Source organism: Bombina bombina, chromosome 8, assembly GCF_027579735.1.
Source record: "Bombina bombina isolate aBomBom1 chromosome 8, aBomBom1.pri, whole genome shotgun sequence".
NCBI lineage: Eukaryota > Metazoa > Chordata > Amphibia > Anura > Bombinatoridae > Bombina > Bombina bombina.
The window spans coordinates 109,038,043-109,063,680 of record NC_069506.1 but is presented as its reverse complement, the minus strand read 5'-3'; the positions used below and the strand labels follow the sequence as shown (position 1 = coordinate 109,063,680).

The 25,638-nt window shown below is 34.8% G+C and overlaps 1 protein-coding gene across 1 annotated transcript; it reads right to left on the bottom strand.

Moving 5' to 3' along the window:
- Window positions 1-823: 823 nt before the first annotated feature.
- LOC128638506 (uncharacterized) lies at window positions 824-21,815 on the bottom strand. Its single transcript, XM_053690496.1, has 4 exons — window positions 21,726-21,815; window positions 16,370-17,103; window positions 11,229-11,612; window positions 824-1,489 (listed from the first exon to the last, which is right to left on the bottom strand). The coding sequence occupies exons 2-4, from the start codon at window positions 16,860-16,862 to the stop codon at window positions 891-893; spliced, it is 1,476 nt and encodes a 491-aa protein (XP_053546471.1). The 5' UTR covers window positions 16,863-17,103; window positions 21,726-21,815; the 3' UTR covers window positions 824-890.
- Window positions 21,816-25,638: the final 3,823 nt, after the last annotated feature.

Below are 25,638 nucleotides of genomic sequence, written 5' to 3'. Positions count from 1 at the left end.
CAGAACAGTTAGGACGTTCCATGTTGTTAAAGCCTAGCGATGTTAGGGCGGCATGGAACGTCCTAACGGCATTAAACAGTTAAATTAGATTTGCCTACATCACTGTGTTTATCCAGTGTTTTGTGTACCCCTTCTCAAGACTACAGTCCATAACTAGTTCGCTAAATGTGTTCCTTGGCTTTTCCACCTCATTGTGGACAATCATCCTAAATATAAGGTTTTACAATTTTTGGACTATTGGAAGAGGCATCATATCACAGAAGTGTTGTGGGGTTTTGCCTATAATTTACAATCTCCCACATTAGTGAAGGCCTTTTTATTGAGATGATCCTGATAAATCTAAAAAAGTCCTGAATGGTCACTGTAATACTTACAGATAATTTGTTTATATGACTTGCAGTTTCGACAAGCTAGCCACTCATTTAAAGAACACAAGAGAGGGTATATGTATACAGATACGGTTACCAATGTAGAGCGTAAATCAAAAGTAAATTTCTTGTAGGTGTGTATATGTTATGCTCTGCTGTGATTGCCATTTTTGTGTTAATAACCTTTATCGAATAATATACAAATATACAAAACACTGTGGTTGTGTATGACAACCAACCTAAAGGTGTTCTTATAAGGCTAAAATATATTCAATATAGAAGCCTGTAAAAAACATTGGAGAAAAGTCCATAATTTCAGTGGTTCAGTAGACATATTTTCCACAATATTATTCTGTATAATTCTTGCTTATTTTAAAATATATTAAATAATAACTTCATCATAAGGAAAATAAATAACATAAAAAAAGAACAAATAATAAAACAAATATTCCAGGTTGACTTCAATTTTTTCTTTATTTTATGTGAAATATTAATTGGACCATAAAGTTTATACCTTTTTCGTTAAAAGTTTTTGTGATTTTTGTATTTCTTATGCATTAAACGAGAAGCCTCTCTTTTTAGCCTACGCTTGACGTACTTTAAATGCTGTGTGGCTAGAGTTGAACTGGAAGCAGGTAAGTATTTCCTAGATGGGACTGTGGTGACGGTCTGGGTCTGGGCAATGTATTTAACTATGTGTTGCAAGTGGTCATTCATTGTTGCCATTTGGTGTGACAACCTTTCTTGCTGGGCATAGATGCGCATCTGCCATCTGATCTCCCTCTGTTGCTCTTGCCGGAGGAGTCTCAATTGTTTTATTACTTTTGACTGTGATGGTATTACATGTATGCCCTGTGGTGGCACAGGTGGAAGCCGGAATATTGGTGGCAGTGGCTGTAGGATTGGTGGTGGAGCAGGTGGTAGCAAAATGTCATTACTTGGGTCCTGGTGAGATGCAAAAGTCTGTTCTAGGTGATGGGCTTGATGGGGAGATCCTTCCAAGTATAAGGAATTAGAGTCTTCCTTCTTGATCTTTTGTTCAATGTCCTCAACCTTGAAATTTTGTAAGAATTCAGGTATTTCCCTTTCTAGTAATTCCTCCTCTTGATGGTTTTGTGATTCTAGTTGTAGAAGAAACAAACAATAAAAAAATAAACAATGTTATACATATATTAATCGATATCTTTAATTACATTAATTACACTTTCGTAAGTAGTCTCATGTTTACTTTGGAGGGTAAAAAAATACATAGATAAAGTACAGCTCTAAAGACACAAACCTTGCAGCTCCCTAACTGAACACAGCTGGTGATTAGCAGGGACATACGACTGCCGCTGATGACCAGCATTTCTCTTTGTGTTTATCACTCAGTGCAGTAGTATTGCATAATTAACAAGTGCATAATAAAAAGACAATACTATAGCACCTACTCTGAATTTAAAATAAGCAGTTACTTTTTTTCTGACAAATTTATTTTGTCCTATTTTTCCGGCCCCCTGCATCATGTGACAGACATCAGCCAATGAAAGACTAGTATAAGTATACCTTGTGAGCTTGTGTACATGCTCAGTAGGAGCTTGTTCCAAAGAAAGTGTGTATATAAATAGATTAGGGCTGCAACTAACCATTATTTTCATAATCGATTAATTTTTTTCGATTAATCGACTATTTGGATAATAGTCCGAATAATCAATATTTTTTTCCTGTATTTATAATAAAATCCACATACTGAGTGTTACAAATATAAAACTTCAGACTAAAACTTTACATTAACACAATGTTGTCCAATTTTTAAGCAGCAGAACACATTTTTATAATTAAAGAGACACTGAACCCAAATTTTTTCTTTCGTGATTCAGATAGAGCATGCAATTTTAAGCAACTTTCTAATTTACTCCTATTATCAAATTTTTCTTCATTCTCTTGGTATCTTTATTTGAAAAGCAAGAATTTAAGTTTAGATACCGGCCCATTTTTGGTAAACAACCTGGGTTGTTCTTGCTGATTGGTGGATAAATTCACCCACCAATAAACAAGTGCTGTCCAGAGGTCTGAACCAGAAATTGGCTGGCTCCTTAGCTTAGATGCCTTCTTTTTCAAATAAAGATTAGCAAGAGAACGAAGAAAATTGATAATAGGAGTAAATTAGAAAGTTGCTTAAAATTGCATGCTCTATCTGAATCACGAAAGAAAAAAATTGTGTTATGTGTCCCTTTAAGCAAAACAAAACCTCAAACTGTTTGAAAAGAGGTAGAATTAGAAAGAGGTAAAATTAGAAAGCGGTAGATGATCACTGATTATAACATTCTGTTATTCACTCTTTCAGAAACTTTGCATTAAAATGCAAAAATGTAAAACATGTCCACATCCTCCTGGCTGAGGCTGGCACCCTTTTTGCAAGCTAATATAGCCTGCAGCAGAGAAGAGGCACTCGGATGGTGTTGAGGTGCTTGAGATGCATAAGCAGGGTGTAACCAATTTTGCAAAGGTGGGATATTTATCATTATTAGCTTCCCTAATGCAAAGGGTTTTCCTCCTTGGCAAGGGGCCTCTCAATAAAGTAAGCCTGGACTTCATTCTAACATAGAAATATCTTAAATATCTATATGAAATGGTAAATAGCCAGCTATAGGGTTAGGGAAAATATCTAGTCTGATCTTAAATTAACAAATATATACTTATAGATGTTGAATCTGGTACAATTCACAATTTATTAAAAAAAGTTAAAAAAAAAACAATTAAAAAAGTTAAAAGTGCTAAGGATTATATATCAAGAACAGGTCAAAGCCTTACACATTTATTTATACTGTACATTTAATCAGTAATAGCAAGCAATCCGCTAATAATTCACATCAATTCAAAAAACGACTCCCATCAATCGATGGCTAGGTGTAAACAACAAGCTCGGCCCTATATCAAGCAAAGCGTAGTCCTAAATCACCTGATTTAATATAAACAATCCAAATGATGACTCCTATTTTTTCTGGTTTTTGCATAAGCGAAAAGTAAGCGTCTGTAGACGTCCTTTATGCTAAGGGCATAAAACACAATACCAGTGCCGTGTGCAAACCAACTAATCGGAGACCAAACTAATCGATAATGAGATTAGTTGACAACTATTTTCATAATCGATTATTATCGATTATATTGATTAGTTGTTGCAGCTCTAAAAAGATTGTGCAAAATGTGATTATGGAAGTAAATTGGAAAGTGTCTTAAAACTGCTGCTCTTTCTGAATTATTGGAAAAGGTATGGAGTGAGCGCTAAAACAAGCTTAATAGGCCAATAGGATGAAGAAGTGCACTAAAATGGTTCAAATGGGCTAGAACGATATAATGCTGATCTCAATAAAATGGACAATTTAATATGCATATAAACAAAAATAGGTAGTAGACGTGGATAAAGTTAAAATACTTAACATTAGCATGGATCCATGTAATGACTAAAACAGGTGTACAACAACGGTAAAAACAGTAATAAAAACAGTGATAAACAGACAGATAAGAAGTCAGTGAGATCCTCTGCGAATTAGGTCAGAGGTCTCTTTCTATGTGTAGATGTAATTGCGAATAGACACAGTAGAAACAATAATAATGGTGTCTGAGTGATAAAATGCAATAAGTGAAAAAATGCAATAATGGTTGGTGAAAATTCAATTACAATTGGTAAAAAACAAAAACAAAAAATAATCCCAAATATGATTCAAAGTTCAAAGTACAAGTGAGAAAATAAACAGTGACCAAGGGTGATCCAAATCAGATAAATCAACAATCCATAAAAACCATATGTTGAAAAAATTAGTGGTGTAAAGTGTCAGTCCAAAAATCCATATATAAAAAGTGATCCAGAAACAAAACAGAAATGGTGATCCAAAAATTGCAGACAATAGTTCAAAAGTAGAATCCAAGGTAATATAAAAATAAAAGTCTATGTAGAAAAACCTTCCATATCAAAATGTGTTGTGGAGAAATGACACGTGAAAAACAAAACGTTGGTACAATAAATACACAAAAATTGATAATAAACAAACGATCCAAACCTGTGAAAAGACAGAAACAAAAAATAGTGCAATAAAGTTAGTTACGCTTTAGAAGGTATGAAAATAAGCTCACCAGTATGTCTGTGTCAACGCGTTTCGGCCTATCTTAAGGCCTTTCTCAAGACTATACTGATGTGTAACTACTGGGAGCTTATATGGGGTGCCAAGTGATGCTATTGGTGGTAGGTTTTGGCGCCAAAAATGGATGTGACACCTCTTCCTGTTTAGCCTATTGGATTCTGGGACATAATAGAACTCTTTTTCTTTTTGTTTAAATCATATTATTATTATAACATTACTACTTATATTCGATTACCACATTATGTTTCAAAAGTTACCTATAATTTATTCATTTCTACAGTTGATTTCAATCCAAATTGTATTGAAAAAAACGTTAGTGAATACCATTACTTCCGGTTTCGTGTATCACTTCCGGTTTCGGTAAAAATCACTTCCGGTATGTCACTTCCGGTTTCGTTCGGGTCACTTCCGGTTTTGGCGATTTTACTCCCCACTTCCGGTTTTAGATTGTTTAGTGATACTATGATGAATCCCATGTCACTTTGTAATAAAATAGTTTTGGGCATATCTTCAATAATAATGTTATTATATAGGAATAGATTATCAATTGTTAAAAGCCTGAAATTGTCCATTAGAAACAATGTTGGACTAATCACATACAATGTATCAAATGGAATATTAAAAGAATATATAATTTAAACATATATACATGTGTATATATATATATATATATATATATATAAAAAGATGACGTGTATAAATAAGTAGACAAATAAATAAATAAGATCAATATAGTTAAATACATTTGAATAGTCTCCTAAAATCGTTATGAAAATCAATAATGTGTGAGTCCAAATTCTAAAGACCCATATATTGGCTCAAAAGGTGAATGGGATCTATATATATATGTCTGTAGGTTCATATATATTTGTGAAAGTATTGATGTCAGTTAGGGAGAAACCAATCATATGGGAAAAGGGAGAAACCATGCATGTGTCAGAGCAACAAAAAGCGAAAATTATCGTCCTGTGGTACAATTGGGACAACAGAAACTGGTTAAAAGAGTACTAAATAGTAAAACCTCAGAGAGTTATATGAAATAGTCTATATTCGTAAAGACTTCCTACAGATTTTTCTTGGAGGGGAATGGGGATATGTCACTGCTGGGGCGAGAATCTTGATCATTTGGTTCTCAAAATATTTATATGGTCCAACAGTGAGCATTGGAGATGTTAAAATTGTATGTCTATATATGAAGAGAATGATCTGTAAGTCCGATGGTAAAACAAACTGTGTTAATCTTAAGGGCTATACATTTGCCTATAATCATCAGTCCCTATTTGGATATGTAAAAAAGTTATGGGTATGTGTAGACCAACCTATTTCGTCAGATCTATAATTTAAAGTGAAAGCTAGTGTGATGACACATGCGGTCATAATAAAGATAGACTTTGAATAATAAGGTTAGGTCTATCTAATCTTTTCTAAGGGACAGTAGATGGGATAAGTCTTCTTTATGATTCAACCCTTTAGGGAACAGACAATCCAAAGTGAAAATCCATTTGGACTCATGATATAATAATTTTCTCTCATGGTTGCCTCCCCTCCAGTTGTTTTTGATCTTCTCAATTCCAAAATATTTAAGATCTTTTATATTACCTCCATGTTTAGTTGCAAAGTGTTTGTATAATGGAGTCTCTGTATTATTCTTTTCTATGCATAAAATATGCTCCCTGATTCTGTCTCTGAGGGCTCTTGTTGTTTGTCCAACATATTGTAAGCCACAGGTGCAAGATATGATATATATTATTCCCTTGTCAGTACACCTTATGAGGTCCCGAATTTTGTGTTGCTCTCCCTTATGTTGAGATGTAAATTGGTTTGTTTTTAAACCGTTTTTGCAGGCCTTGCAACTAGGGCAAGGGAAAAATCCTTTGATCTTATTTCCTTTATAATCAGTTACGTTTGATGTCTTGTTTCTTGGAATGCTTGGAGCTAGTAGGGTTTTTAGATTGTTAGCCCTCCTATAGATGAATCGCGGATGGGTTGTTAATTTATCACCGATTACATCGTCCTCCTTTAGTATTGTCCAGTGTTTTTTCATGATTTTTTCAATGATACGTTTGTTCGCACAATACTCTGTGATCATGGGTACATCTATAATATTCGTATCTTCACTTTGTACACATTTCGGTTTGTATTTGATCAGTTCCTTTCTGTCAATTTTCCGAACTTGGTCAATTTTCTCTTCTAGGGTTTCCTTTGTGTACCCCCTATCCAGAAATCTTTGCTTCAGTATGCATGCTTGTTCTTCCCATTTTAGGGGGTTAGAGCAGTTTTTTCTCACTCTTAGCATTTGGCCCTTTGGTATGTTTGCCTTCCAAGTTGGGTGATGGCAGCTTAGGCTGTGCACATAATTGTTGCAATCGACCTCTTTAAAGAATGTCGATGTTTCAATTTTGCCGTTGTTGATTTCAATGGTCAAATCGAGAAAATTGATCCTAGTGGAGCTGTGTTCATACGTGAATTTTAGGTTCATTTCGTTTTTGTTCATTACATCAAATGTATACTTTAGATCTTCCAGTGAACCTCCCCAGATTATCAATATGTCGTCAATATATCTGGAGTAGAGGACCAGGTCCGCGCCGGCTGGGCATGAGTCCCAGAAAATCTGTTCCCATTTACCCATGTACAGATTAGCGTAGCTTGGCGCGAACCTGGTCCCCATTGCTGTTCCACATAGCTGTTTATAAAATTTGTTGTCATGACAGAAGTAGTTGTGATTCAGGATGAAACTGATGCCTTCTAATATGAATATGCGTTGTTCCTCTGGTAGTTCTTGATCTTTGATGAGGAATGAATTAACCGCTTCTATCCCACCTTCGTGCGGGATGCTCGTATAGAGCGAGGTGACATCACATGTCGCCATGATGTATTTCGGATCCCAAACGATATTTTCTAAAGTTGCTAAGACTTGGGTAGAGTCCCTCAAGTATGATGGAAGTCTTGTCACGTACTTCTGTAGATTCCTGTCCACATACTCAGAAAGGTTACAGGATAAAGACCCTATTCCTGATATGATTGGCCTTCCTGGTGGATTGTTGATGGACTTGTGAATCTTTGGTAGTTGGTAAAATACCGGGGTTATTGGATGTGTGACTCTGATGTAGTTAAACTCCTTATTGTTCAGTATTCCTTGTGTCTTTGCTTTCATTAGTAGGTCTTCTAGTTCTTCATTATACCTTATTGTTGGGTTGTTGCGGAGTCTTTGGTAAGTTTTCGCATCACTTAGAATCCTTCTACATTCTCCTTCATATTTTTCTCGGTCCATTACGACTATCCCGCCACCTTTATCTGCTGGTTTGATAGTCAATTCATGATTTCTTTCCAGTTTTTTTATGGTTTCTATTTGTGACCTTGATAGATTTTGTTTGATTTGGTTTGTTTTCTTTAAACTCAAATCTCTAATGTCTCTGCATACATTAGATTCGAATGTCTCAATAGCACATCCTTTGCTGTTCACCGGATAGAATGTTGACCTAGGTTTTAGATCAGTATGTACGTATTTTTCTTCCACATTGTGTTTCTGTTGTGTTGTGAACATCTCATTTGGTGACTTCATAAAGAATCTCTTCAGCGTCAGTTTCCTGACGAATTCCTTTACATTTATGAATGTTTGGAATTTATTCATCCCTTTTGCCGGAGCAAAACTTAAGCCATAACTTAGAATGGACTCCTCTTTCTCTGACAACGATATGGAACTCAGATTATATATCCCTTTTATCTTTGTCTGTTTTTCTGACCTGTTGTTCTCTTTTAATTCTTGGATTTTGCTCCCTTGTTTATCAGCTTTCCTCTTTAATTTTAGACCCCCTCTTTTTCCTCTGTTTGCTTTCTTTTTATCATAAGACCTTCTGGTTCCTCCAGGTCTTTGTTTTTCCTCTTTAGGGCGAGTCTTTCTTTCTCCCTCTCTTTCGGGGGTTGGGGACTCTCCCCTAAAAAAACTTGATTGGAGGTGGAGGCGAAATCTGGAATAATAGTACGTCCAGGGTTCTTCTCATTCTTCTGATTTTGGGGTGTTTGATTATATTTATAGTAGTCAGGATCTTGGTTCCATTGTGAGATATCCCCTCTGTGTCTATCATGGTGTCGTGGGGGTTGTTCCCTCCTACTATGTTTTTGATATGTTTCTCTATGGTCATTGTATGTCTTCAAGTCATAAGTGTTATCTAAATTGTCATAGTGGTGGTTCCTCCCCTCGTGATTGTATGTATTATATCTGTTATCTGAAAAGGATATTCTCCTTCCATGGGTATTTCTCATTGGGGATTCTCTCATATTTCTATGCTCATATTGATTACTATACTCATTTCTCTGATATGATCTATTGTGATGATAGTGTGATCTGTTGTTGTAATGAGATCTGGGTAGATGGTTGAAAAAATGGTTATGTTTTCTATTTTCAGTGTTTTGTCTGTACCCATATTCTCTCCTATCATTGCCCCTGTAATTTCGTAGGCCTCCCTCATAGAAATTATCTTCCTGTCTATAATAGTGAGAATTGTTGTTAAAATTATTGTAATAACCTTTGTCTCTTTCTGAATTATAAAAGTTCATTTTTACTTGAGTGTCCCTTTAAACCAATTCCAGGTAAGTGGTGAAAAAATAACTTGCTCTAACAAATTAAAGCATTTTTTCCACCCACAGCAATGTCTATTTAGCCACGTCAAATAAACTGGATAAAAACCTTCTAGAACCTGAAAGAATGAATGAAGTCACTTTTAAATTAAGTTGTATTGAAACAGCAGAAATCTGTCATTAATCTCTTATCTGCTCTATAATGAAAAAAAAATCCATGGTTTTCACAACGTGTATGTCAGCCCAGACGTGATTGGATGAGCTTGCATGGTTTTTGATATTAAAGTCAAAATGAATCTTTCAGGATTTAGATAGAGCATACAATTTTAAACAACTTTCCAATTTACTTCTGTTATCTAATTGACTTTGTTCACTTGGTATCCTTTGTTCAAAGCATACCAAGGTAGGCGCAGGGGCAGCAGTACACTACTGGAAGCTTGCTGCTGATTGGTAGTTGTGCATATTTCTGTCCATTTAAGAGGCTCCGTGGTTGTAATTCATCTGACCAGACTTTGACACAGCTATACCCGATGTGAGATCAGTGTTCTCCATAGAAAGTGTAATATTTTGCAATATTATGAAATTTTCTGTTATTTATAAATGTTACTTAAAGTGACATAATACTCATATGCTAAATCACTTGACACTGATGCAGTATAACTGTAAAAAGCTGACAGGAAAATATCACCTGAGCATCTCTATATAAAAAAGGAAGATATTTTACCTCACAATCTCCTCAGATCAGCAGAGTAAGCTCTGTGTAAAAAGTTATACTCAGCTGCAGGTAAAAATAAAATAATGAAGAAATGAACAGCAGCCAATCAGCATCAGCAGTGCTGAGGTCATGAACTCTTTTACTGTGATCTCATGAGATTTCATAGTAAACTAGCTTAAACTGAATAAGGAAATAATATGAGTGTGCACGTAAGCTCACTCCCTTAGCTGTCCCGGGACAGACATACTGATTTGCTGCTTAGAAGTCCTTTACAATGGGATGTGGCTACTGAGGAATTTTTGAGGTAAAATATCTTTATTTTTTACATAGAGATGTTCAGGTGATATTTTATAGTCAGATTTTTACAGCTATGCTGCATCACTTTCAAGTGTTTAAACATTTGGGTATCATGGCCCTTTAAAGGGACACAAAACCCAAAAATGTTCTTTCATGAGTCAGAGTGCATGTAATGTTAAAGGGACAGTCTAGTATAAATTAAACTTTCATTATTCAGATAGGACTTTTAATTTTAATCAACTTTCCAATTTACTTTTATCATCAAATTTGCTTTTTTCTCTTGGTATTCTTAGTTTAAACTAAACATATGTAGGCTCATATGCTAATTTCTAAGCCTTTGAGGGCTGCCTCTTATCACAGGCTTCTTAAATCTCTTTTCAACACAAAGAGACAGAAAGTACACGTGGGCCATATAGATAACACTGTGTTCAGGCACAGGGAGTTATTTAAGATCTAGCACAACACAATGCTAAATGCAAGATCAGGGGGGCTGTCAGAAGATGCTTAGATACAAGGTAATCACAGAGGTAAAAAGTATATAAATATTACTGTGTTGGTTATGCAAAACTGGGGAATGGGAATAAAGGGATTATCTATCTTTTAAAACAATAACAATTCTATGGTAGACTGTCCCTTTAAACAACGTTCCAATGTATTTTGTTTAATTTGCTTTGTTTTCTTGGAACCCCTTGTTAAAAAGCCTACCTATGTAGACTCAGGATCAGCAGTGCTCCAATGGCAGCAAGCTCCTTACTGGTGGCTGTATATATATATATATATATATATATATATATATATATATATATATATATATATATATATATATATATATATATATATATATATATATATATATATATATATATATATATATATATATATATATATACCTCATGTCATTGGCTCAACTGTGTTCAGCTAGCTCCCAGTAGTGCAGTGCTGCTCCTTCACCAAAGGATACCAAGAAATTGAAGCAAATTCAATAACAAATAAGTACATTTTCAGTTTAAAATCGTATGCTCTACAAGAATCTCAGACAACATTTTTACTTTCATAAATAGGATGTAGATGTTTTGTACTAGCATTGCTATAGTTATGTATCTATACTACGGACAGAGACTCTTGTATTACATTTACATACTCAATTACCTTCCAGCTGCTGAAAGTAATGTTCTCCTGTGTCACCCATTGTAGTTCGGATCAAGTGACGCCTGAGCTGCTCCTCCCATTGGAAGAATGTCACATTCTCACCACCTGCTGCCTGCTCCATCTTTTTCTTGACTTCCAACCTGCAGTCCCGGAACCTTTGCTTTACTGATGTCACAGACCGCAAATACCCTACATGGCATACGGCCGCTGTGATCTCCCTCCAGGCCCTGTTCCTGTCTGTGAAGGAAGTAGTGTTATTCCACAGAAGATCCTCTCTGGCCATCACTTCCCTGATCAGAACTTCTTTTTCTTCTGGTGTATATCTCTCCGCTCGCTCTCTTTCTTTCTCTCGAGAAGCTCCAGTGCATTCATTATTGTATCTAACTTAAAAGAAAAGAAATTAAAACAGCAAAGAAAAGCAAACATCTTTAGTAGACAATGGAAGGTATGTGATAAAGAGTTAATGTACTCAACACATTATCTGCTCGATTAAGAGAAAGTGTTTAAAAATTGTTTTTTGTAGAATATTTTTTTCTGTGAGCTGTCTCAGCTTGTATCAATAAGTGGGCAATAGATAAATATTTATACATTTTACTCAGTGTAATGTAACATTTTTTAGCCTTTGATTTGTTCCCGGTTATCCACTTTACCTGCTGGAGTGTATTAAATTGTTTACAAAAAAACTCATTTACCATTATTTTGGCATTTGTAAAATTTCCTTTTGCCTGTGCTATCCCCACCTATACTGAAAATGTAAATACTTAAAGGGTTATGAAACCCAATTTTTTTTCTTTTATGATTCAGATAGAGCATACAATTTTAAGCAACTTTCTAATTTACTCCTATTATATTTTTTTCACTAATCAGCAAGTGCTACCCAGGTGCTAAACCAAAAAAAAAAAAAAAAATGGGCCGGTTCCAAAGCTTACAATCCTGATTTTCAAATAAAGATACCAAGAGAATGAAGACAATTTGATAATAGGAGTAAATTAGAAAGTTGCTTAAAATTGCATGCTCTATCTGAACCAGGAAAGAAAAAAATTGGGTTTCATATCCCTTTAATAGATATGTGCATTTAGATCCTTCTTGAGGATCCGAATGCGGAAGTAGGTGGTGGATAAATCTGGCTCCGAAAAGAGCCAAAACGATACAAGCGGCTGCCTTCTTCCACATTCGGATCCTCACGAAGGATCCAAACACACATACAAACATTAGACTTATAGGTGCAAGGAGAGATAAGTAAAGCAATGTTCATTTGTAAAGTGTTGGACTTTGGTATACAGAGATAAGATAAGGAAGCAATTGTGTGTTTATAAATGCAAAAAAAAAAAATATATGAAATGAACCAAGCTATTTCATATACAAAAATAAATGTAAAGGAACAATTTATCATACATTTTATACTCTGCAGTTGGTATAATAAGTCAAAGAAAACACGTTAAAGAGACAGTAAGGTCAAAAATCCACATTCATGATTCAATTCAAGCATGTCATTTTAAACAACTTATTAAATTACTGCTATTATCAAATGTGCTTTGTTCTTTTGGTATCTTTTGTTGAAGAGTTAACCAAGGTAGGCTGATAGGAGCTCAGGAGCATGCACGTGCCTTTAGCCGTCTATAGCAGCAGTGTTTGCAACTATGTATAAAATTACTATAATCAATGTTCAAACACTACTGCCAGATGGCTCGAGACACGTGCATGCTCCTAAGATCATCTTGGATTACTCTTTAACAAAGGATACCAATGGAGAAAAATTGATAATAGAAGTTAATTGGAAACATTTCGTGCTCTATCCAATCTATTCTTTAAGAAGAAACCAATTTTACATTATACTGTTACTTTAAACTTAAAGGGATATTAAAGCCAAAATTGGAAACCACATGGATGAATTTCAGTATTGAACAGAAGCATTTTTGTAATATACATGTATTAGCAAAAATGCTTCTTATAAAAGATATAGCTGTTTCAAAGGTGTATTTAAGTATGCACCGTGCACCAGCATTTTAAACACAGCACTTGCTCAGAGAGCCTAAGGTGCTGACATGATACAAGTCCTAGTGATGATCTGAGCAGCTGCATTATTTAAAATGTGGGTGCAGTGACAATATCTAGCTATGCTTCACATGCACAAGCAGAGAAAAATGTTCTCTCTAAAACAGTGATAACTTTTACTAGATGCATTTTTACCAATACATTTATATTGCAAATATGTTTCTATTCAAAGATGAAATTAATCTATGTGCATTTAAATTTTGACTGGAATGTCCCTTTAAAATGAATGTAAAGTTTAATGAATAAGTGCCCGGTTTATAAAAATACTATTAAAAACAGGGGCACTTTCATTCATTAAACTTTACAATGAAGCGTCTTTTTTAAATACTTCTCTTTCTTTATGGAAAACAGACCAGCGACCCTCCTGCTAGAGTTAGCACTGCAAAGACAAATCCAGCTTCCTCCAATTGTTGGGTGCCCCCTTTGGCACCCAGCTTGTGGGGCCACGCAATGATTGGAGGAAGCCGGATTTGTCATCGCTGTGCTAACTACAGGAGGAGAAGCAGGCGGAGGATCGCCGGTCTGTTTTCCATAAAGAAAGGTAAAGTATTTTAAAAAAGAAGCGTCATTGAAAAGTTTAATGAATGAAATATTGAAGTATTATATGAAGTATTTTTAAAAACCAGCACTTATTCATTAAACTTTACATTCACTTTAAACAGTGTTTAGTTAAATTCACCTGCACTATAAAAATATACTTTTAGCACAATGACCCTTTTATAATGCATATTTTTGATTATTATTTTAATTATTTATTTTGCCTACTTTTATGTAATTTAGCTCAGACAATTGAGCGATTTTGAATTGTCAGAACTTAAAAACTGCACCCTGCTGACTTCAAGGCTAACTCTGCTATAGATCTGTCCATAATCGGCTTTATGAGATAACAACTGCAAAGCAATGCACTCTAACATTAAAGCTAGGGATAGCCTTGTTGTCTGTGGACGAAAGCCCGGATTGGTTTATCCAAATAAGGCAAATGGTTGGTGGAGTTTGGCTTTTGCTAAATAACTGCAGTAATAAAGATTTGAATTTGTTTTAAAAAAAAAACTTTAAAATTTGGCTGATATGTTATTATATAGCAACACAACAGAAATGTCTTGCAATTACAAGGTGTTTACCGTCCCTTTAAGTATTTATTTTATTCAACTATAAAGACAAAGCACTATAATAAAGCTGCTCTAGCGTTTGGCTAAACTTGTAAGAATGCAAAATGAATTTAAAGGGACAGTGAACCCAAATTATTTCTTTCATGATTCAGAGAGAGCAGGCAATGTTAAGCAACTTTCTAATTTACTGCTATTATCATTTTTTTGTCATTCTCTTGCTATCTTTATTTAAAAAGCAGGAATGTAAGTTTAAAAGCCGGCCCATTTTTGGTTCGCAACCTGGGTTGTCCTTGCCGATTGGACAGCACCAATAAACAAGTGCTGTCTATGGTGCTGAACCAAAAATTGGCTGGCTCCTTAGCTTAGATGTCTTCTTTTTCAAATAAAGAATGCAAGAGAACGAAGAAAAAGTGATAATAGGAGTAAATTAGAAAGTTGCTTAAAATTACATGCTCTGTCTGAATCATGAAAGAAAAAAAATTGGGTTTAGTGTCCCTTTAATAAATAAAAGTTAAGCTGATGAAATAATGAAGTTTCAATGTTAATGATACAATCTGGGGGGGAAAAATGACGTTCAAATTCACTAGAGCTTGAGGGTCAGTGATTGAAACATTTTAGCTCCCAAGTTGAGCACAGCTGGTGACCCAAACAGCAGTGGTAGTGACAAAACTCCACCAATCACCGGCTGTGGAAATCTCGGGAACTACAAAGCAAGTTGCTCTAGTGCAGGACTTCAGCTAGGTGTATGTCCAATCAGGGGGTTAAAAACAGGTAGAGTGTGTTGGTCAGTAGTGCAAAAACTATGTGCTCTACTGAATTAGGAACTCATTTTGCACTAGAATGACCCTTTAATTCTGTTAAACAAATGTAAATCTGACAAACATGAGATGAGATAGAACACTTAAATATGAAGGTCCATAGATGAGATGTATTAACAAGTTAGATAAAGTCCTGGGTTAATAGACTTCTGTCTTACAGAAAATATGTTGCATTCATAGGTAATATAAGACCATCCATGAGCCAAATTATGAGACACTTGTGCATGGAGAGAAATCGCACAAAAAACATTTTAGCGTTATATTGTACTGTATGTGTCTCCCCTTCACATCCAGAACCTGCTTAGTGACATTAAAAGCTCTCAAGCTAAATTTTGCCTTTCTAAAATTCTCTTAGCGTGAGTGATAAAAGGTGAACCAATTAAAAATGATCAGACACAGGTATAGTCTAGGTAAAATAATAAACTGGAGATGAAGTATTCTTTAAGGTTTATGAAAATAATACATTTTGTGGACTGATTGGTCATTTGTGTTTGTATCTTCAAAAGCAAAAACATTGTTAAAGCTAAATGAGTAAGTTCTCACCCAAATGCTGGCATGAAATCATTTCTGTTTGCTAACTGGTTAGTTTATATCATTGTTAATCGGTGATTGAGATTATAAATATTATTTTCATCATAACTTTATCAATATCAAGGTAGATTGAAGCTGTTTAAAGGGACATTCCAGTCAAAATTTAAATGCACATAGACAAACTACATCTTTGAATAGAAACATATTAGCAATATACATGTATTAGCAAAAATGCTTCTAGTAAAAGTTATCACTGATTTAGCTAGATATTCTCAGTGCACCAGTATTTTAAATAATGCAGCTGCTCAGAGCACCAGTGGGGCTTGAATCATGTCAGTAATTAACAAACTGAGTCTTTACCAGATGGTACAAGCACCTTAGGCTCGCTGAGTAAGTGCTCTGTTTAAAATGCTGGTGCACGGTGCATACTTAAATACACATTTGAAACAGCTATAGCTTTTATTAGAATCATTTTTGCTAATACATGTATATTACAAAAATGCTTCGATTCAAAACTGAAATGCATCCATATGGATTCCAATTTTGGCTGGAATATCCCTTTTAATAACTGTGCTACCCAACTAACATAAGTATTCCCATTTTATATTTCATGGGCATATATACTTACTGGAAGAAGGCAGGTTGGAATCTGCTGAGGTATCTGCTGTCCCTTGTTTCCCTGATACTGCACCTGCTGTAATTCTCTTCCGTAGAAGCTCCTCCCAGCCTCTGAATATCACACAGGAGCCACCTCCTGTAGCTACCTGCTCCTTTAAATGCTTGGCCATTTTTTCTTTTACCTCCCTCTTGCAATCCTGATAACGGCGCTTAATTGACTCCACTGTCCTCATATGTCCTATACGACAAACTCCATCTGCAATTTCCTTCCATAACTTGGTCCTGAGACTCGGCCGGATTGAGAGATCCTCCAATTGATCTGCCCTTTCCAAATATGCATTTATTAATGTATCCTTCTCTTTCTGTGTATACCGCTCATCTCTGATTCTCGCCTTCCTATTTGATGCTCCTATGTACTCCTGCCATTCTGACTGTATGTACTGTAAGTGAATGTCCGGCCCATCGTCTTGTTCTAATTTTATTACATGAGCCATCCTGTCCATTCTTCTCTGCCCACAGCCAGACAACTCTTTTGTTCCAAAAACCAATGTACAAGGCTAAGCAGCCTTTTCTAGCTAAATGTCCTTATCTTTCCAGACATCTTGTAGACCTTGGCGAGCCATTTCACATGTTTCTTATTCATCTTCAGGTTGAAGTGTGTCAGCCAGATATTATAAGAACAAATACTGTTCCTTTATTGATACAGTCATAACTATTCATCTTGTTATTGAGAGTGAGTAAAACCTATAAAATATAAGAAGGATGTCAATTTTAAAACCAAAAAATGGACTGCAACATTTTTCCCCCCCCATTTATTTATTTTCAACTATTATGGACATGTATTTCATATTTAGTCTTACATGTAAATATTTAATACAGTAATCACAATATTTCATGTCACATTACACTTTCTTATATGATAAAGATTTGCCCTCCGTTATAGCCAGGTGATAAAAGATAATAGTCCATCTTTATTACCCATGACTCATTGCTGCACTGAAAGTGTATTTAACTGAGTAAACTATAATACAAGTCAATAAAACAATTACACCATAAATACACCACAAAATATCAGCAATATTATGGTAAAATCTCAGTTGACTAAAACTCTGCTATATGCACTGCCTAGAAGAAAATCAGTTCCAAGTCAATTTAAAGTGACAGTCTACACCAGAATTGTTATTGTTTTTAAAGATAGATAATCCCTTGTTTACCCATTCCCTAGTTTTGCATAACCAACACAGTTATATTTATATATTTTTTACCTCTGTGATTATCTTGTATCTAAGCCTCTGCAGACTGCCCCTTTATTTCAGTTCTTTTGACAGACTTGCAGTTTAGCCAATCAGTGATGGCTCCCAGGTAACTTCACGTGCACGAGCACAGTGTTATCTATATGAAAAACATGAACTAACACCCTCTAGTGGTGAAAAACCTGTTAAAATGCATTCTTAAGAGGCGGCCTTCAAGGTCTAAGAAATTAGCAGATGAACCTCCTAGGTTAAGCTTTCAACTAAGAATACCAAGAGAACAAAGAAAAATTGGTGATGAAAGAAAATTGGAAAATTGTTTAAAATGACATGCCCTATCTGAATCATGAAAGGTTTTTTTGGACTAGACTGTCCCTTTAATGTTTTTAAGGGACATTTCTAGCGTAAAATGTACATTCTCTTGATCAAAGGGGTTAAACACATACGTAAAGCCTTGCAGTTTCAGTTGAGCACACAGCTGATCAGCTAATCAGGAGCAGCAGTCCTACAACCCTCCAATCCCTGTCTGTGTCTTACTCTGAAGCTGCAAGTGCTCACAGCTGAGCAACAGGACTATACCTATATGGGACATGTTACCCAAATGTGGAACCACTTGTAATTGATGCAGCATATCTGATGCACATCTCTATGTAAAAAGGAAGACGTTACCTCAAATTTCCTCAGAAGTCACATCCCATTGTAGAAGCACTCTAAACCTTCAGTCTGGAAGGATAATTGCCCAGAGACAGCAGTTTTTATAAACTATGTTAACATTGAACAGTAGGTGTTTCTGGTTATCTACTGCTCCATAAATGAGAATGCTAGCAATCTATATATCTCTTCAACAAAGAATATATGAGAAAAAGTAAATTTGATAGTAGAAGTACATTGCAAACGTTTTTAACACCCTGCATTACTCTGTCAGAATAGCAAAATATATGTTTTTAGTCCCCCTTTAAATATATAGGAAACATTATTTTGCTAATCATTTTATATTGTAATCTAAAAGTGTCTCATGTCTCTTTAAATACTTAAAGGAGAATATACACTAATTTTCATATAACTGATGTAATAGACACTACTATAAGAAGAATATGCACAGATACTGATGTAAAAATCCAGTATAAAACCGTTTAAAAACGTATTTAGAAGCTCACAGTTTAGCATGTTAATGAGGTTAGGCTGGGACACCCAGTGAAAGGGGCTGGGAGCAGACCACCCCCCCCCCCAACCTTCCCTTGCATATGAAAAGACGGAATTAGACAAACAGGATTCAGCAGTAGTTTGTAAAACGCATGTATACATCTGACACTTTGGGGCATGGTTAGAAGTCTGAAATCAGCACAATGTTATTAAAAAATAAGCAAAACTATACATTGTTACAAAACACATCCAGGTGGGTTATATAAAGGGATCATCTAAAAACATTTATGCAAAGAAAAATTCTAGTTGTATAATATTCCTTTAAGTATTCAATTGCCAATTGTCTCCAGTTCCTACGACAAACACTTTGTAATTTTTCATCCCTCTACTTTATCTTGTTTATTTTCACTTTACTTTATGCTTCCCTCTCTCCAATTCACACAATCTTTCATTCTTTGCAACCATTTCCACCTCTTTATTTAGCCTGCTCCCATTACCACATTTTGTTTTCCCATTTTCAATTCTCTCTACTTCCCTTCTCAGTTTCAGCTACCCATTTCAACCCATTTTCAGAGCCTACTTTTCTGTTTCTTAGCCTTGATCTCCTATTTGTCCATTAAAACATATTTTTCATAAGCAGTCACTTCTCTTGCACTTCTCATTTCCCTATCTTTACCTTATCACAATCACACGTGCTTCCATCTAGTACAGCTCTAACCTTTCTAATATTCCTGTTTTCTCTACTGTGTTATATATTTATATTATTTTCCTCTCTTGTATGTTTTTATCTCTCACAAAAATAATTATTTATCTTTTGCTTCCCATTTTTCCTCTCTATACTCTCTTCTCTCTTTCTCCCCTCATCCCTTCCTAAACACATTTTTTTTTCTTTTTTCTTGTTTACATACCTAGGTTAAAATGATCTCTATTAAACATATTCACCTTGATTTATGAACACACATATTTATAAACATAGAACTATCTTGTATACTCCAATCTGTGAATGTAATTAAAAAATAAAAACAAAGGAAAAGTAGTGGCACTGTAGAATATTAATTATAACATAAATTATGCAAAGGTAAGGTGAACCCCCTACCTGGAGCTACCTTAACCAATCAATTGTATTTGTAAATAAAAAAAGAAGAATAGGATAATTTGATGGTGAACACTCTGCTCTTTAAAGGGACATAAAATGATAAATTGTATATATTAAAAAAAACCTCTGCAATATACTTTCATTGTTTATTGTGTCCCCTTTTCCTGTAATTCCATTCTGAAATTGTGAGGCATTTCAGTTCCTGTTAGAAATGGAAGTGCAGAACACGTTATATTCCACACAGCCATTGGCTGCACACTGTAGTGACCTATTTATAACTGTCCCTAATTGGCTACAGCAGAGAAGGTAACCTAAGTTACAACATGGCAGCTCCCATTATTTTAAAGACACTAAAACTTTACACTTATTTTGTCAATATTTAAACAGCTAATGAAACTTTAAAAAATACATTTACATTTTATTCTCAGACTAATCTTTTCTTTAAATACATTATTATATCTAGTATTTATTTAGTGTTTAATGTCCCTTTAAATCCAATCATTTAATAGTATAGAACATGTAATTATTTTAAATGTACTATTAAAAGACTGATTTTAAAGGGACAGTAAACATCTTGAGATATTTTAAATAAAATGTTTAGTTATACATAATAAAACAACTTTGCAATATAATTTTATTATTTATTTTGCCCCATTTTCATGTAATTTAGCTATGTAAATTAAGCAATTTCTAATTCTCAGAACATGAAAAGCACCTTGCTGATTTCTTAACGCTAACCCTACTAATTGTCTTTCAGTAATTTGCTTTAATTGATAACAACTGTAAAACAGAGTGCTTTATACTAACTTTATGAACCTGGCTATCCTTGTTGTCTGCAGACTAAAGCCCAGATTCGCTCCTCCAAATAAGGCAAATGATGGGTGGGAGTTTGGCCTTTGGAAAATAATTACAGTAAAATTGATGTTAAAGAGACAGTTTACTCAAAAATGTGCTCCCCTTTAATTTATTCCCAATTATCCACTTTACCTGCTGGAATGTATTCAATTGTTTACAAGTTTGTTTGTTTTTATTTACCCTTATATTGGCATTTGAAAGTTTATTTAGCCTGTGGTATCCCCACATATTCTGAAACTGTCTGGCCTTAGGTCCAAGCTGTAGATAAGCTGTGTAAACACAGCCAGCAGAAGAAATTACACTCCCAGTGGGGTTTAGAAGAGATAAAGTAATAAAATGTTAATTTTCCATTGTTCTATCCAAGTATTGGTCTTTGGTTTATGGACAGATATAAGATAAAGAAGCAGGTATATGTACACAATGTGATAAAGTAATGAAATCTGATTATACCTACTAGCTCAACCCATTTTATCAGGTTGTGGCTTCAAAACACAAATTCAGCTATTTCATATACACAAATAAATATTAAAAAGCAAATTCTCATACATTGTATACTCTGCAATTGGTAAAAAAATGTAATTGGAAACACATTAATGGAAAAACAACTTTACAGTATACTGTCCCTTTAATTTGTTTAAAAAGACTTTACTAATATATTCACAACAGAAATGTATTGTAACTAAAAGTTGTTTACTGTCTCTTTAAGGAGCAGATAGTGTACCACATAATTATCCTTTTATGGTAGATATGTGAATTATGTTGAGAGTATAATAATATGCCTCTACAGCCATATAATACAGAGAAATACGCTAATGTAGCCAACTAATACTGTATTTCACTCCATTACAAATAAACTGATTAGCCCATATACCTTTTCTAATATACATTTGCATTTATGCACCGTACTGCAGCTATAACTATAGAAGCACACACATATACATGTATTGGTATATATTATGTACCCATGTCTTAATTTATATTACTGTAAATGTTACATATAAAAATAAGAACATCTCTTATACCTAATATGTCTTGAGATTTTTGCTTCGGTTCAGCCATATTGATTGAGGGAGGAAGTGGTGACACTAATACCTATTGCTTCCGGGGTTAATGCAATGCAAGGCTGAAACCCCAGGAAGCGTTGTGTTTTTTTAACTTCCCCCCTGACTGCCTAAGTGAGAAGGGTCCAACTGCAGAGTGGAGCTCCACTCTAGACAGGGAACATGTGACCTCCACTCAAAGCTTTTTTTTTTTTTTAAATCAACTTTAATGTAATAAACAAGCTATAGACAATGATTATGAAAACGAAACATTTTGTAACTTTCTTGCTCTTATGTTCATTCACAGTGTTTTATGCAGATTGTGATTTATAAGGTAACCACTATGAATGAACATTAACCCCTTAGTGACCAGACCATTGTTACATTTTCTTACCCTTAAGGACCAGGGCTATTTTTACATTTCTGCAAGTTGTTGAATAATGCAGAGGCTGAGCACTCACAGAAAACAAATGCCGACAATTCTAATCCTAGATTAAATATTGAAGCTTTTCTCCTGCAGTTTTTAGTTTTATATACTGGTGACGCTATAGAGGACAGAAACTGAGATTACACTGTGACAATGAGTGTTTGGTGACAACAATGCAGAGAGCAGCATTAGGAATATCTTTTGCATTTTTTCTGTGATAACTACCTCATACCTCCCAACATTTCAAAATTCAAAAGAGGGACCCCCCCCCCCCCAAAAAAAAAAAAACCATTATGTGGGCGGGGCTTAAAAAATCATAAGACCAAAGTAATATAAATAAAATTATTAATAAAGTCATAGATTTTAATACACTTAGGCAGCAAATCAAACACAAGCTCAAACCACTGGTATGGCTATGTGAGCTATGTATTTAATTAGCCTTTGCACAGACATTGCTAAATATTTTTATCTTAATTGGACATTTAATAATAAATTCTTTAAAACTGCTCTCTGCATTCCCCATTAATATTCTAAATTCTGGCCTTTAAAGTCAGCAAAAATGCACAGTAGCACACTACATAGCATACACTTACACATGCAGATACACACACACACATTACATAGCATACACTTATACATGCAGATACACACAAACACTACATAGCATACACTTATACATGCAGATACACACACATTACATAGCATACACTTATACATGCAGATACACACACACACACTACATAGTATACACTTATACATGCAGATACACACACACACACTACATAGTATACACTTATACATGCAGATACACACACAAACACTACATAGCATACACTTATACATGCAGATACACACACACACTACATAGTATACACTTATACATGCAGATACACACACACACACTACATAGCATACACTTATACATGCAGATACGCACACACTACATAGTATACACTTATACATGCAGATACACACAAACACTACATAGCATACACTTATACATGCAGATAGACACACACTACATAGTATACACTTATACATGCAGATACACACAAACACTACATAGCATACACTTATACATGCAGATACACACACACTACATAGCACACACTTATACATGCAGATACACACAAACACTACATAGCATACACTTATACATGCAGATACACACACACTACATAGCACACACTTATACATGCAGATACACACACACTACATAGTATACACTTATACATGCAGATACGCACACACTACATAGTATACACTTATACATGCAGATACACACACACTACATAGTATACACTTATACATGCAGATACACACACACTACATAGCACACACTTATACATGCAGATACACACACACTACATAGTATACACTTATACATGCAGATACACACAAACTACATAGCACACACTTATACATGCAGATACACAAACACTACATAGCATACACTTATACATGCAGATACACACACACTACATAGCACACACTTATACATGCAGATACACACACACTACATAGTATACACTTATACATGCAGATACGCACACACTACATAGTATACACTTATACATGCAGATACACACAAACACTACATAGCATACACTTATACATGCAGATACACACACACTACATAGCATACACTTATACATGCAGATACACATACACACACTACATAGCTTACATTTATACATGCAGACAGACACACACTACATAGCATAAACTTATACATAAGGATACACACACACAGTTATGGATACAGATAGACACACACACTACATCATATATGGGTATCTGTAATTCATTGTATGGAGTCCTGGGGTTGGCAAGCACATTAGCTGGCAGTCTGCGGCTGCCATTGTTCGTTACCCTGGTATTAGCACTGCTCATTGTATAAAACTGAAGGTATGCTAGTATTACCACCAGGGGTTAGATATCATCATTACCAGAGGTAGGTTAGAGAGGTCACCATTACCCGTGGTCAGAGTGTATACAGCCTTCTTACTCCTGCTTAACCCACCACACCATTCCTTTTCCACAGGGAATATAACAGGTATCTAACCCTGTGAGAGCAAAGCCAGCTGCTTCTGAGTATGGGCCCAATAGAATTTAAAAAAAAAAAAAAAAAAAAAAAATTTTTTTTTATTTTTTTTTAAATGCCTGAGGCAAATCGGGACAGATGGCTAGCAACTCGGGACAGAGGGGACAAGACCCCTAAAATCGGGGACTGTCCCGCGAAAATCGGGACAGTTGGGGGGTATGCTACCTTGCTAGGGAGAGAGTGAAATGTCTTTGTCATTAGCTTGATATTATTGTCATACATCAACATGGGACATGTCACATGTATCTTATATGTGCACCAGCGCTGATAAACAACATTTATTGTTTGTGTGCTCCCAAATCTGCAGAGCTCTATTTAAATGTCCCTAGAAAGTTTGTTTTGCTGTTAAAAAGCTTAGTGACATTTTTAAACCCAGTTCTTCATTAACCCCATAAGGACCACAGCACTTTTTCATTTTCTGACAGTTTGGGACCAAGGCTATTTTTACATTTCTGCGGTGTTTGTGTTTAGCTGTAATTTTCCTCTTACTCATTTACTGTACCCACACATATTATATACCGTTTTTCTCACCATTAAATGGACTTTCTAAAGATACCATTATTTTCATCATATCTTATAATTTACTATAAAAAAAATTATAAAATATGATGAAAAAAATAAAAAAAACACACAGTATTTCTAACTTTGATCCCCAAAATCTGTTACTCATCTTCAACCACTAAAAAACACCCATGCTAAATAGTTTATAAATTTTGTCCTGAGTTTAGAAATACCCAATGTTTACATGTTCTTTGCTTTTTTTGCAAGTTATAGGGCAATAAGTACAAGTAGCACTCTGCTATTTCCAAACCACTTTTTTCAAAATTAGCGCTAGTTACATTGGAACCCTGATATCTGTCAGGAATCCCTGAATATCCCTTGACATGTATATATTTTTTTTTATAAGACATCCCAAAGTATTGATCTAGGCCCATTTTGGTATATTTCATACCACCATTTCACCGCCAAATGCAATCAAATAAAAAAAAAATGTTTATTTTTTCACAAAATTTATTTTTCTCACTGAAATTATTTATAAACAGTTAGTGTAATTATGGCACAAATGGTTGTAAATGCTTCTCTGGGATCCCCTTTGTTCAGAAATAGCAGACATATATTGTTTTGGCGTTGCTTTTTTGTAATTAGAAATCCGGTAAATGCTGCTGTGCACCACACTTGTATTATGCCCAGTATTGACGGAATTAATTCAGTAGCTTAAAGTGAGTTTGAAGGGTTAATTTTAGATTTAGTGTAGTAGACAACCCAAAGTATTGATCTAGGCCCATCTTATTATATTTAATTTCACCGCCAAATGCAATAAAATACAAAAAAATTGTTCACTTTTTAACAAACTTTAGGTTTCT

What these genes read in the sequence shown, in the direction of transcription:
- LOC128638506 (XM_053690496.1), bottom strand. Translation starts at nt 16,862, where the DNA reads ATGGACAGGATGGCTCATGTAATAAAATTAGAACAAGACGATGGGCCG. An exon ending in TTCCAACCTGCCTTCTTCCA is followed by an intron (nt 11,613 to 16,369) that starts GTAAGTATATAT and finishes TTTTCTTTTAAG; the next exon opens with TTAGATACAATAATGAATGC. An exon ending in TTACTTTCAGCAGCTGGAAG is followed by an intron (nt 1,490 to 11,228) that starts GTAATTGAGTAT and finishes TTCTACAACTAG; the next exon opens with AATCACAAAACCATCAAGAG.